Below are 15,859 nucleotides of genomic sequence, written 5' to 3'. Positions count from 1 at the left end.
TCTTTATATAATTTATATGCGTCTACATTCTTTGATAGAACGTTGGCGAGATTTAGTTCTGCTTTTTGATTCCAATACAGCTGTTGTATCGCTCTCATATTTTTGACATCGTGTCTAATTTCATATACAGTGCATGTACATATAAAAAAATATCTTTTGCTTTAAAATGTATTAAGAAATAGGTGTTTATTATTACGAAAACATATGAAACAGTGATATTTTTACAAATTTTGAATTATCTTAAATTAATGCCTCTATGTCTATCCTAGAGAAATACCACGTTAATGATTAATTTTCATTTTTATTACCAAAATTTAAATTTGTAATTCCAATTACACCTAGAACTATGCAACTTTTTATACGTGACAAACCTTTAAAAGTTGCAAAGATCGATTTTCCTTCATATGTCATTTAGCCTTCAACTGAACATATGTTCACTATTTTTCGTATACCTTCGACGCTAATCCACTATAACTGTCCATGTATTAAACAGAGATAGAGAGAACTTAAGTAACTAAAAGTAAAAGAGTTATGCTTAACTGATTGCTCTTATGCTATTTATGTATTTTTATTAGCGAACGAACTTCAGTAAAATGGAGAACTGAGAAGGATTTTATTGTTTTGTATGAAAGTTCTGTTCAAATAATGTGTGTGCTCAAGAACATAATAATTGTGGTATAGACTGATTGTTCGGACATCTGTGATCATTTTAAAGACAAAGGAAATTACAGACGTCCATAAGGTACAAACTAAATATTTGTGTTTTTCTGTTATTTCTCTATTTTTAAATTGTAGGACTGTATATATAAGAATGTTTCGACACCTTCTAATTATGTCAGGACTATCCTCCACTTGCACAAGGGATTGTTCGGGAAGAGGAGAATGTTACAATGGTACTTGTATGTGCGATATCAGGTTTACAGGAGATCTCTGTGATGGCCCCAATTTACCTTACCACACAGGTTTGTATTTGCATTTGCTAATGTTTTGCATATCTATTTAAATAACAATAGATATAGTCCTGATTGAGTTGAACAAATATGCTAAACAAACTATTTTTATCCTTTTGTTAGAGGAAGTTAGAATTGAGGTCAGGTTACTAATATTGTTATTTTTTCCATTGTTAAACAATATGCTTTTCTCCCTTTTTTCTTACAGAATATGAAACAGAAAACTGCTTCATATTCTCTAGAAGTAGAAAAATTAAGTCAATTGTTATTGTAATTTTCTCTATATCCCACAGACAGAAGCTGATAGAATGCTTAGTGATAAACCAACATCAATATTTATTCAGCAGATACACAGACAATATATTATAATTGTTTTGCTCCAACAAATTGACATTTAAAAATATACAAGGACTAATCTTTTTGTGTCATTAACATGGATAATTTGTCTTAATTTACAATTGTTTTTCATTTTATTAGAACCATATGTAATGCACTCAAATGTAAATATGATGATTGTTATTCAATTTCCAATTTCAATATTCAGTTCAGTACACTTGCACTGAAGGGAAGCCTCCCATGTTGCCAATTCTACTGTAATTCCTTGAAGGTGATTAATTATTCCAAAAGTGTAGTGGTGTAGTAGCAATGATATTTATTTATTATATGGTGTATAGTTTTTATCTAAGTGATTAGAAGTGAAGGTCTTTATGATAAACAAAAGTTTTCAGTACACATAGTGAAATAAAATTGTGATTTTGGAAGATGGCTTTGAAAATGGCAAAGTATTTACAGTTTTATTTACATTTTGGCAGAAGTTGTGAATAAAGAAAGAAATTGTTTTGTTTTTTTCTTAAATCTCCCATATTTTATTGATCATGTCACATAATGAAAGTTTCTCCTCAATATCTTTATATCAGTCTAAAGTAGTTGATTCCTTTGTAATGCCTATGGACCACATACACTACTATAATATAATAGTAGTGCATGTGGTTTATATCAGTGGCGGCTAGTCCTATAGGGCCACGGCGCCATGGCACTGACTCTGAAAAATATATTGATTACTAAAAATACTTTACCTTGCATTTTTAATATCAATGCATTATCTACATACATTATTTATCATATCATAACATAATTTAATTTTAACGAAAAAACAATAATTCAAGGGAGTTGACTACCTGAGCCCATTTCAGTATGCTTCAAGATTTGACTTCAAACGCATAGGAAAAGGTTAGATGCGGTCAGCTTACAGACTTACAGTCGGTGTATCGATCCGTGGAGTCAATACAGTTTATAAATACTGAAATGATTGTGCTGAATAAGCTTAAGAAACGATTGAGCAAGCCGGTGCATATAAACTTAGATTACAGAATAAAGATTTAATATTTTGGTTAACAGTTTTTCATAAAATCATTCCACATGTAGAAATAATTTTTAAGCAACTGTAGATAATTCATACTGACCCCATTAAGGCTAAACAAGATCTGCAAACATTTGAAAATACAATGCAAAAAATTTGTGATGAAATGGATACAGTTATTGACCAACTAGATTCGGAGCTAGTAAAAACCAATGAACCTATTGCTCAAAAAAGGCGATGTTGTCCTCATTCCGATATATCTGTTTCAATAAATAAAAAAATAGAAGCCTTGGCAGTTTGCCATTCCATTTTATAACAGATTAGGGTTCAAATTACTTTTACAGGATATCTGGTAGCTACCGCATTATTTATAAAAGAACACTTTAACGAATATCAAAAAGACTTTCCAGACAAATTGTTCTCTGATACTGTTGACATAATATCCATTTTTTATTTTCATATATGTATAATAGGAGTTGAATGCAAAAAATTTTTTTACACATACTCTTCAGTAAAATTTGTTGTTAATTTTGTTATTAATATAAAAATACAATACAATACACTGCCACATAATTCCATATAATAATACAATACAAATTAAAATGCAATATTCATAAGTATTTAAAAATTACAATATACATAACTTACAAAATATGTTTACAAAAGGAACATTTTTATTCTCGAGAGAGAAAGAGAGAGAAAATATACCTTTTGTCTCTCTCTTACCTATATCATACATATGTAATGATTTTGCCGATTCACTCAATTTATATGAATACACACAAATTTCCAACGTCGAACGCGTGTATAGAAGTATAACTTCAAAAAATGTTTGTAGAAGATAAAAATAAAAAACCAAGAACTCGAATTATGTTGTAAATTTTCATTTTATTTTAAAATTTAGCATTTTTGCTGTATATTACATATATTTAATAAGACTAACGTGGGGTTTTTAAATATTTCAAAAATAAAAAAGGAAATTCTTATTGGGATTCGAACTCACATATACCAGCGTATAAACCAAACACATAAGAAATTTGCCAATTAGACATGACACTAACGTATTTCAAAATTGACAGTTCTCGGTCATACAGTGACTTATTGTAATTATTATTTTGAAATACAAAAGCCTAAAATAATTATGAACATTTAATAAATAATACAAAGCGTATTACATAAATAATAATATTAATATATATTATATTATATATATATATATATATATATATATATATATATATATATAATATTATATATATATAATATTATATATATAAAAGATTAAATCTTTTAGCGAAAGCTGCTATCGCTTTATTGAATTAAATGGCCAAATATATGGCATAGGAGGACAAATTCGTTAAACTTCCCGTGCTCGAATCGGTATCAATAAAGTGTTCTGATCATTTCGGCCTATCCCAGCCTCATCAGACACTTGGGCTGATACAAATTCAAACTCGGAAAGTCCAACGAATGTCTCCCAAATCTTCACTACAACAGTAGTTAGCTGACAAAGGCGCCACCTGCTTTGGCGGCCGTGAACGAAAACGATATGATAATATCGTTTTCTGTATCCTCTGCGCTATGCGAAATGTGTAAAAGATTACATATTTTAGCGAAAGCTGCTATCGCTTTATTGTATTAAATGGCCAAATATATGGCATAGGAGGACCAATTCGTTAAACTTTCTGTGCTCGAATCGGTATCAATAAAGTGTTATGATCATTTCGGCCTATCCCAGCCTCATCAGACACTTGGGCTGATACAAATTCAAACTCGGAAAGTCCAACTAATGTCCAATTACTGTTGTAGTGAAGATTTGGGAGACATTCGTTGGACTTTCCGAGTTTGAATTTGTATCAGCCCAAGTGTCTGATGAGGCTGGGACAGGCCGAAATGATCATAACACTTTATTGATACCGATTCGAGCACGGGAAGTTTAACGAATTTGTCCTCCTATGCCATATATATATATATATATATATATATATATATATATATATATATATATATATATATATATATATATTAAATATATATACAAAAGGAACATTTTTATTCCCGATAGAGAAAGAGAGAGAAAACCTCTTCTGCCTCTCTCTTACTCATGTCTTACATATGTAATGATTTCACCGATTCACTCCCGTGCAAATTTCCAACGTCGACCGCTCGTATAGAAGTATAACTTCAAAAAACGTTTAAAAACAGAACTGCAAGTGCTATATGAAAGAGAAAAACTGCAAACCATTTCTGAAGCCGTTATTACTTTCAAAGGAAGAAATTATATCTACTCTCCAAGAAACTGTTAAGCTGCTGGAAGTTGTAGTGACTACGCCTATATCAACATCCGAAACTGAAAGATGCTTTCCTATGTTGAAGAGGATGAAAACTTGTTTACTCAAGTCGATGAAAGAAGAAAGACTAATTGCATTGGGAATGTTATCAGCTGTAAAAGTGTTTTTGCAACAACATTGAAGATTTTAATAAACGAGTTATTGACTGTTTTGCTAGTAAAACAGAAGGAAGACTAGATTTTAAATATGTTTCAGCAGTGTAAATTTTCATTTTAATAAAAACTTATGAAGTCCAATAAATTACTGCTTGATGAAAATCCTAGCAAGATTTAAAAATACTAATTGCGCACGTTACCCTTAAAATTTTTAATATTTTGTTAGTCTTGTTTTCGTTGTCAGTTTGTTATGACATATCGTTATTCCTTGCCCTATTCTCATAATTATTTATTCATGTGGTCATCTAATTATATATAAATGTTAATTTTATTGAAAGTGTGCCAAAAAAAAACGAAAAAGAAATCCTTTTTCATCCAGTAGATACCCGGTAAATTTACCCACGGTAAATTGATGTATTTATGCACCATCTCTTTTATATCTCGTTTATATTAGTATCTTATACCCCAACTAAATCTACGGTAGATGATGGTCCTGCCAAAAAATGAGCTTCTTTAGATGAGATTGAGGCAGGTTATAGTGGTATTGCAATTTCTTTTACCATGTTATAACTATGTGTTTTTATGTTTTACACACAAAATTCACCATGTATTTCTGCCCAATTATTCTTGCCAACTCCGGATAAGATTCTTTTGACATTATATAAAAAACGATGAACTTTATATCTCTCTTAAGACAGTTTTTGGATGACACAAATGGCGAGATTTTGCATTCTTTTCACAGTTGGGATGGACACAATGCTGCCTCTGAACTTTATGAACAATGCGATATTCATAGTAATCAATAAATAGTAAAATCACTGTACTGCTCGAATACTAAACATAACTGATGCAGAACAATTCGCTGCATGTTTTTCATTCCATTAACTCCGGAGACAGGTTTCATTTAGATCGTAAACTCATTGCAGATGAGACTAGTTTTTAACCTTGTTTTTGGGCACTGGGTTTTAATTATAATAAAGGACACTTCATAAAAAATGTCTGTTTTTGTTTATGCATCCTTTTTAATAAGACACATGTTAAGTGTCTAAAAATAACTTACATTTTTCTATTTTTTTACAGGTATCGGGGGAGTCTTCTTCTTCATCAGTCTAGTGTGTGCTATTCAACTAATAACATGCATTATGTCTGAATATAGAAGATTGAAATCACCAACATTGTTCAGGGCGTGCAAAGTAACTACACAGAAGTTGATCTATTTCGTCATTTGCTTGGCCAGCTTGATACGGGGTGCATATTTCATCTTTCCTGTAAGTATTGAGCTTTGAAATAATATATAATAACTGTTCATTTAACTTGTCCTTCCAAAAAATCACTGCTATTCTGTCTTTACATAGAAGTTATGTGTTGAAGAATTAAAAGAATATTTTATTGTGTGAATTAATGTGATAATTTGTAATACATCACATTTTTATTAGTTGTTACCAGATGTGGCTAAACTTTTATCTCTTGCACTATCTACTTGTTTTGATGCTAACAGTACTGTTTCAAATTCTACATAATCAAAAGCCTTTTTGTAATCGATAAATGCAAAGACCAGTTGTATGTTGTACATGATGAATTTTTCAATTATCTTTATGGTATGCAAATATGTAGTCATTTGTGCTATATCCTTGCTGCTCTTTGGATTGATCCAAGATTGAATCAAGTGTAGGTGTTAGTCTTTTTGTTAAGATTTTCATTTTCATAAAGAGTTGATCTTCCTTTTTCTCTTTCAGTTTACTAATAAAATCTCCCATTATCAGATTTTAATGGACCGGTTCATGCATTTTTTGCTCTTTTATTTTCTTCATCGACTACGACTACCACTGAACTGTTCTGCGCTGCAATAAACAAAGAAGATTTTCTTCATTTCCTTTTCAACAAGTTCATCTTCATAATCGCTGGTGGGGGCTTATACCTCTAATAATTTCATATTGTATCTCTTGTTCAGTCTTGGATTTATATACATACTTTTTGAGGAATGCAGTCACTAGATATAGTCCGCAGATTCATCAAAAGATAGTGATAATACAATGCATTTATTAATGTTTTCATGCAAAATATTTTCAAGATTTAGGCTAATTCCTTTTGTTGCTTGCCGATACCGACATATTCATGGATGCCATTATTTCCAATTTATTTCTAAAATTTTTAAACAACGTTTCTTCAGGTCTCCAGCTGTAATAAAATCCTCTCTTTGTATGGTCCTGTTGTATTTAAAAAAATATTTAAGTGGATAATTTTGTGCATAGTTTTTATGAACTGTTTCTTCTTCTTTTGGTGCCTATTTGTTTCGAATATTGGCGATCATTCTGGCTATAATTATTTTATTAACTGATGCTTTAAATAGATTAGTTGTTGTTGTGGAGAACCATTTCCTCAGGTTTTTTAACCATGATATTCTTCTTCTCCCAATTCCTCGCTTTCCGAATACTTTGCCTTGAAGGATTATTTTCAGTAATCTGTATTTAGTGTCGTTTCTCATTATCCGCGATATTCTAACTTTCTCCTTTTAATCGTATACATCACTTCTCTTTCTTTCCCCATTCTTCGTAGTACAGTCTCGTTGGTTATCTTGTCCATCTATGATATCCTTAGGATTCTTCTGTATAGCCACATCTCGAAGGCTTCAAGTTTTTTCTCCATCGCTTCAGTGAGTGTCCAGGATTCAACTCCGTAGTATAATATCGAGAAGATATAACATCGTAGGAGTCTTACTTTTATCTCCAGATTAAGGTTGTGGCTTTTAAAGAGTTTGGCCATGTTGTTGAATGCACTCCTAGCCTTCTCTATTCTACATTTTACTTCTTGTGAGTAATCCCATGGTTCGTTTACTATTGTTCCAAGATAGGTAAACTGTTTTACTCAGTCCACTGGTGTATTGTTGATAAGCAGTTTTGGCTGATGACCATAAATTTAGTTTTTGATATGTTTACTTGTAGTCCAAATCTTTCACTTACTTTATGTACTTTGTTTATTAGTTGCTGTAAACTGTTTAAACTGTCCACAAAAATAAGTGTCATCTGCAAGCGTTCTCAATTTTTCAAGGCTTCACTAAATATTTCCTCTGAATATAGGTTGAATAATATAGGTGAAAGTATACATCCTCGTCTAACGCTTCGCAGAATCTGGATCGCGTCCGTCGGTTCATCTCTAAGATTTGTTCTTATTGTGGTTGATTGGTTCCAGTATAAATTTTGTATTATACGCCGGTCTTTATCATCTATTTGGCCCTTTCTTAGAACATCCCATCATTTTTCGGTGTTAAATTGTGTCAAATGCTTTTTGGTAGTCCACAAAGCAGGTGTAGATATCGCAAGTTATATCTCTGCATCTTTGGAATAATACCTGTAGACTAAACAGTGCATCTCTCGTACCTACGCCTTTCATACCTGCGATGTATAATTTTAAGAAAATGTTGAGTATGGCTCATTAGACTTATTAGCCTATATTCTCCGCACATTTTCGCTCCTTTTGTTTGGTAACGTAATAAATTCTGAAACTAGCCAATCTCTTGGAATATTGCCTGTGTCATAGATATTGAAGATTTTACATATTATTCTTAAAGATTCATCATCAAGACGCTTAAGAAATTCATTAACATAGTTATTAACATTTATAAATTACTACAAAAATAAGTGTTTTTGAAATTATCGCTGTCAATTCTTTATGTATTTTAATTTCGACTCTCAATACTAAAGAGTTTTTTATGATCTATAACTTTTATTTGAACCATTTTTTTTTAAATGTATGAGAAACTTATTTTACGCAAAAACTTTTTTTTTTCACTTTTTACGTTATTCAATAAAAAAAAACAAAGCAAAATTAGCATTACGTCTTCACATAATTATCATCAGCTACCCTCATATACCTTTCAGAACCTTTATATACTTGTATATTTTTTCAGCTTTTTTTTGACTGGGTTATTATCAGTCTAATGTGAAAAAATCACGTAAAAATCTTATACAGATATTTGAAGGTTTTAAAAGCTATATGAAGGGTAGCTGATAAGAAATCCGTGAAGACTTACAGGTGATTTTGCTTTGTTGTTTTTTTTTACGCAAAAAGTGAACAAAAATATTTTTTGTCTATAAAACGTTTCTTATACATTTTAGAGTAAAATGGTTCAAATAAAAGTTGTAGACCATAAAAAGTTATGTAATTTTGAGAGTATCCAAATTAAAATAAATATACAATTGACCGATATAATTACAAAAAACTATTATTTTTGCAATAATATGAATAACTTGTAATATAGCTACTTCAAATTACGGCAATTAACGAGTTATTAAAGTGTGCTATAAATATCACCCAGATAAAGCAAGTAAACTCTAATTTCACTATTTGGGAGAGTGAGTCATCGTTTGAAGGCGTAGAAGTGGGGAAAGACATATGAAAATCCAGTGGCGTTCACTCACTTTTATTTCAACGTTAATTATATTATATTGTTTAAATATTATTGTTCAAAATAGGCCACAATATATTTATCTGCAGGTTTTTACTGAAGTTTCCATCTCTATATCCAAAGACCGTTTTCAAAGATATAAATTATAGTTATATTTATTTTATTTGTTTATTATTATATATTTATATATTCTTATATTATTTTCTTTTTTTTTCTTAACTTTAAAAACGGTCTCTGTACTAGAGATCGAAACGTCAGTAAAATAAACATGTAAATAGATGTATTGTGGCTTATTTCCAACATTCTCCCTAAAAATACGGAATGCCACAAGCAAAAAGCCACAGAAAAATAAATATTGCTATCATTTGTATATTTGAAAACGATCTCTTTATATAGGGATCGAAACGTCAGTAAATTAAACATTTCAATTAAATATATTGTTACTTATTCCCAACATTATTTCTAAATATACAGAACGGCAAGCAAAAAGCCATAGAAAAATAAATATTACTATCACTTGTATATTTGAAAACGATGTCTTTATATATTATAGAGATCGAAAAATCAGTAAATTAAACCTATAAATAAATATTTTGTGGCTTATTCCATACAGTCTCCTAAAAATACAGAATGCCACAAACCAAAACTATAAAAAACAAGTAATTTTGCAGAAAGCTTACTGATGCCACCAGGCTGTCGCGGAAGTTACGCTAAAACGTCTTTTGACGTGACCCGTCCTTAAAGAGTTACACAATGAAATTTTTTTAAAACAAATTTTAAGACAGTTTCCACACCACCCGAGAGGTATGTCTTGTGGCGCGTCACTTTTTTAAATGGGTGTTCGCCAAGAACCATATTGTCCCATTAAATAAAATAAACAAAACACTTAAACAGTATAAAACAAAACAAAATAAAATCCTATAAAATAAAATAAAATTCTATAAAAACAAAATAAAAATAATTTTGGATGTAAAACATTGTACTATTCTATTTAAACACAAACACTATACACACTTACTATGTTCTTCTCGTTTTTTTTTGTTTTTGGTTTTTTTATGCTGATGCCTACTAAACTATTAGAAAATATTATTCGCTGTCTAAATCTGAAGATGCAGTGCTGCTATCGCTGTCATTATCTTCACCTGGTGTAATTATAATTGGCTCTAGTAAAACTTTGACATGAGTGTCAAGTTCCCACATACGATATTCTTCTTTAATTATGTGGCCTATACATTTAGCCCATTTCTCTGGAGTTACATGGAGGATTGCTTGAATCAAAAGTTCCTTAACTTCGTTTAATTTGAGCGTTTTGTTATTGCGTGCTACTTTTCCTTTCACTTGCGGCCAGATAGACCAGCCTTCTATAAATGCTTCGCGTTTACTTTTGACATTTAAATCTTGCCAAACTTTTCCAACTGTATGACCTTCGTTAATCCAGGTTTCATCCAAATAATATATTTTGCATCCAGTGCTGCGAATTTTTCGTATTTCTTCTAAATATTTTCTTCTCCACAGAATAATTTCATTTTTTTCTAATAGCATACTTTTTCTGTTGCGTTTTACATATCGAAAGTTCATTTGGCGCATGGTTCTGATTAAGACCCTATGAGATATCTTGGGTAAAGAGTCATCGTTTTTGAGCTCTTGAGAAATTTTTTTCAGTGTTGGAATTTCACTCGGAAAATAAAATGAATGAATTTTTCGACGTATAATATTCCTTGTCTCGTCATCGAAAACAATGCTTTTCCTACCTCTAGTTTTACCTTTTTCTTGCTTTTTATTTTCCGATGTATTTTTAAGTACACGATAAATACAGCTAACGGATACTTTTGTTAAACTGCTACAAATGTCGACCGCTTGGCTAACATTTAATGCCATTTTTCTGCCGACAATTCCTTCATAAACGTTTCGTATCATTACCTTCTCTTCGGACGTTAATATTTTCCGTCTCTTTTGCGGCTTTTCCTTTTTGGAATCAACATCAGAATTTTGCTGTCTTCTCTTGGAACAACTCGATTTTTCGTCCATTGTATTTCAATAATCTGTGTATATACTATATATACAATAATTTCAACAATTCTGTATAAGAATATAACTAAAAATTTACTATAAAACGACAAACTATAACACTCTTATTATCAATAACACGTTTTATCAATACTACAATACAGTATTGTTAAAACAGTATTGACAACAATAAGTTTACAAACTTATCACATAAAATATACTCACCACTACCCATAGAAACGCCAATGTAAAAGAACCATTCCTCCGGCGAAAAAATAATAAAAACTAGTTTTATGGCATGTCTGGGTCCGAATTGTAAAACGGAATTTCCTCGCTAATTCCAACATTGCCAAACGATTGAAAAATAATGTTTTAAAATATCGATTTTTATTTCATAAATTTAAATATGTAACGAAACGGAACATATAAATAAAATTTATTTCATTACAATTTTGTGCTTAATTTTTACTATTGAAAAAATCATGTTTTTTTGTATTTTTATGACGGTAATAATCGCTGCGTGGAAGAATACAGGTTTTGTATGACCATAATTACTACTTGTGAACAAGAATTGGCTACACTGTAACAACTTCTGGTCAAGTCTACTATAGAGAAGCACAAATAAATATACTACTTTATATATTCTGTAATTTCTTATGAGGAAACGCAAATTGCAATCGAGAAAACAGGCAGTTTTCGAGGGCCGCTGTGTACATTTAAATTTGAGGATATTCGGCGTTTAAGCTATGAAATCACTCTTCTGAATTGAGGGTTTCTACTTATTCAATTTGTTCACCCCGGAGAGCGATGATTTAAACAAGCGTATTTGCCGAAACAGTTACTCTACAGATATTTTGTAAATTGCAATCTATTTTTTGAAGCTTCAGTTTTAGGGTACCTATATTAAAAAAACTTCAACGTTTTATTAAATTTTTTGTTAAAAACAGTTTTAAAAACGGCTTTTTAACTTATAAACATGTATAATAACTTTAATACTGTTTACGCCACACGCTTATATGTAGACTTAATCAAAAGCTGGTGAAAAAACACACTTCAAAAGAAAAACAACCTTCTATGACCCATAGGAACTAAGATAGTATTTTATTCTTTAAAATCATACTTCTATTGTTTATTAATATTAAGAGTTGAAAATTGAAAGGATTCCAAATGAAGATCTAAATTTTGTGATACAACTTATAGACGGCATATACAGTGAAGGAGTAAAGAGGTATAAGCCGTTAAAATGGTGTTACTCGTAAAATACCGCCACGGAAAAGTGGAGGGGAGAACTGTCGAACTCCTTTTTTTTATTGGAACTTCAAATCGAAGGGCGCTAGCAAAGTATGCAATATCTTGGCTTCTATAGCACGTAGAACCTACATTTTTTTTTAAACTAGAGTAACTTAACAAAATAATATGAACTTTGATCAAATAAAAGGCAGATATCGAGCATAGTTTATTAATTAAATCTTGCCCAAGTACTTTTGCTTCCAAGAGCATCTTCAGGGGCATTTCGTCAATTTTGGCCTATCCAACAATCATAGAATGTCATAAACATAAAATTGTACATTACACTACACTACACAAGGACAAACAGTTTAAAATTTTAAAAATAGCCGAAGCTATATTATGGTTAGCATCAGGAGAGAGAATGAGTAATACACTTAAGATTTTTCTTAAAATTATACATGCCATAATTTACAAGAAATGCGAAGAAAATGTCGGTGAAATGCAATTTGGATTCCGAAATTCCATGGGTACACGTGAAGCACTTGTCACCTTACAATTCCTACTTTAGAGTTGCCGCGATGTCAGTTATGATGTCTATATTTGTTTTATTGACTACGCCAAGGCATTTGACCGTTGTCAGCACCTGAAGATGGTCGCCGCTCTACAAAGAGTAAGATTGGATGAGAAGGACATTCGAATCGTCATGAATTTATACTGGAACCAGCGTGCTCAAGTCAAGGTCGAAGACCAGCTGATCGACCAAGTGAAGATCATGCGAGGAATAAGGCAAGGCTGTGTGCTCTCGCCGACTCTTTTCAATATATACTCTGAAGAAATTTTAACTGAAACCCTCACAAACCTCGAGATGGGAATCCGAGTGAACGGTGAATACATCAATAATATCCGATACACCGATGACACTGTGTTACTAGCAACCAGCCTAAATGATCTACAAGCCTTACTAGACCGAGTGAGAACTGTGAGCGTAACATACGGACTAGACCTTAATATTAAGAAAACTAAATTCATCGTTGTCAGCCATGCAAATTTAGATCCCGGGGCACTAATGGCAGGTAGCGAAGAGATTATAGTTAGGATGTTAACATCCTAATATATAAGACTAAATAATGTAAACTAAATTGTAACATATAACTTTTAACGGGTTTTTGCCCAGATATTTAGTGGCTCAAAACATGTACACCTAGACACTGATGATGGAATATGGATTCCGAAAACGTTTTGTCTTCATGACATAGCCCGTTTGGGTTTTTTAATTTATATACCTTTTATAAAGGATTTTAACAAAAAATTTTGTATCTTTTATAATGTATGGAATTATTTCTGCTGCTTAATTATATATTTTATATTGATTACTATTGAATTAATTGTTTGATAATTGAAAACTGGTGACAACTAAATATTGGAACATTTTTTGCTTTTCCTCACGTTCCTTTAATTTTATCAGCCTGACGCAAAGAAGGCTTTGAAATCAAACATACGAGTAGGTAATGGCGTTGTCAACAATAATTGTCAGGCGTCATTTGAGTATGAATAAAGACAACCGTCAGTTTTATTACGAGTGAGTTATAATAATGGCACGTGGAAAGCCTACTGATCCAAAAGTTCGAGAAATTAATATTCATCAGTACGGTAAAGGGAAAACAATGCGTGAAATTTCCAGTAAATTGACTGTAGCAGCAACTACTGTTAATATTATTAAGAAATATGGTGAAACTGCCAGGATTGATGTTAGCGGCAAAAGCTCAGACCGTCAAAAAGCTGTTTCTCAAATGAGTGTACGGCATTTGATTAGAATACGTAAATCGGAAAGTAGAAATACACTACGGGAAGTAACTGCTAGAAGGAATAGAAAAACTGGGATGAATATTTCCAGAGAATCCTGTCACAAATATATCCACAAAAGCGGTCTTAGTTTTTATGAGGTATGTTTGATAAGTTCTTCTTTGTGATTTAAATTTTCTATTTTTTGATTAGTTCGCGTAGGCCAAAGAAAAACCATTGTTGACGGAAACTCAAAAAAGGAGTCGTTACATTTGGGCTAAATCAAAACTTTCGTAGACCAAACATAACTGGGACTAACTTATCTATAGCGACTGGAGGGATGCCGGTTTTCAACATCCCTTCAGGGAGAGTCTTGTTTGCTAACAGTGTCTCTTTCAGCGGTTTGTACTTTCTGTAAGTCCAATTGTTCCGCTTGCCTTCGAATGCTCAGTAATAGAAACTTAAATGGACTCTTAAATGTGATTTAGTCTGGCCTGTTAAATAGATTGATAGAGTGAAATAAAACAATAACTTGTTTAGCTAGAACTGTAATTGAAAAAGGACAAGAAATAGAAACTTATAAACTGTGAGTGAATAACTAATCGTAAGGAACCTAATTAGAAAATTACAGTTTACGAACGAAAACACCATAACACTTCACATTACGGGTTCCCGATATATTGCGTAACTTGCGATTGCGAACGTGGAGAAAAACTCTCCGAAACTTGAAAAGTAGGTCTAAACCCTACGACGATCGCTAATTCACTGGCTTCCCCTAGCCCCTCCGAAATACTTGTCTATGCATTTTGAAGGATCTGCCGGTTTAAGGTCAATATGGGCGGAGATTAACATTCTAAGAAATAAGTCAATGCAGACAAGGGATTTATTTAGGTAACCGATGCGGCGGAAATATTTTTATTTGTTTTGAAATAGAATTATTTGGTTGGAGATTATTGTTCTCCAACAGCGACGAAAGCAAATTTGATGTATGTGTGGGAGGGAGATTATCGAAAGTGTATGATAAGGATTGTCGCAAAAGGACTGTAAAGTTTCCACAGAGCATTATGGTGTGGATTTGGATGTCACCCAAAGAGTTGGGAACTTTAGATTTTATTCAGGCCATAGTAAACGCAGCCAAATATCAAAATATCCTTGAATATTCATTTCTACCAAGTGCAGCAAAGTTATATCCATCCGGAGATTTTATCTTTCAGCAGGACGGAACCTCATGTCATACGACTAAATCTACAAAAACATGGATGGAATAACATGACATTAAAGTTTTGACACATCCTTTTAGCAGCCCGGATCTTAATCTAATAGAAACACTTTGGCACGAAATGAAACAACGCCTAAAAAATAACCCTCAACGTACTTTGCCACAATTACGTGCTAAATTACAAGAAATATGGGAGAGTTTCACCCCTGAATTCTGTGAAGGCCTAGTTAATACAATCCCTAATAAAATGCAGGCTGTTATTCAAGCTAAGGACAACGTTACGTCTTATTTTAATTAATTTTATTTTAATTTAGTTTTTTTAATTTAAAAAAACTGTAAACATAATTCTATACATCATAAAAAATGGTGTTAATTGCATATGTACAATTAAAAAAAATATAATATAAGAATTTCGGTACTTAAATTGGTATTTTATTTGCAAAATAACTGCTTGTAGGCC

The 15,859-nt window shown here is 31.8% G+C and overlaps 1 protein-coding gene across 1 annotated transcript in view; it reads left to right on the top strand.

The window, feature by feature from the left end:
- Positions 1 to 491: 491 nt before the first annotated feature.
- LOC140447423 (uncharacterized) overlaps positions 492 to 15,859 on the top strand; it is a 64,513-nt gene continuing 49,145 nt past the window's right edge. The window contains exons 1-3 of the mRNA XM_072540064.1: positions 492 to 742; positions 796 to 962; positions 5,837 to 6,024. Coding sequence (XP_072396165.1) covers positions 812 to 962; positions 5,837 to 6,024 — 339 coding nt within the window. The 5' untranslated portion in view covers positions 492 to 742; positions 796 to 811. The remainder of the gene's footprint in view (positions 743 to 795; positions 963 to 5,836; positions 6,025 to 15,859) is intronic.

The sequence above is a fragment of the Diabrotica undecimpunctata genome, chromosome 8 (genome assembly GCF_040954645.1).
Source record: "Diabrotica undecimpunctata isolate CICGRU chromosome 8, icDiaUnde3, whole genome shotgun sequence".
NCBI lineage: Eukaryota > Metazoa > Arthropoda > Insecta > Coleoptera > Chrysomelidae > Diabrotica > Diabrotica undecimpunctata.
The sequence above is the reverse complement of the archived record's forward strand: the minus strand, read 5'-3'. Positions and strand labels throughout refer to the sequence as shown.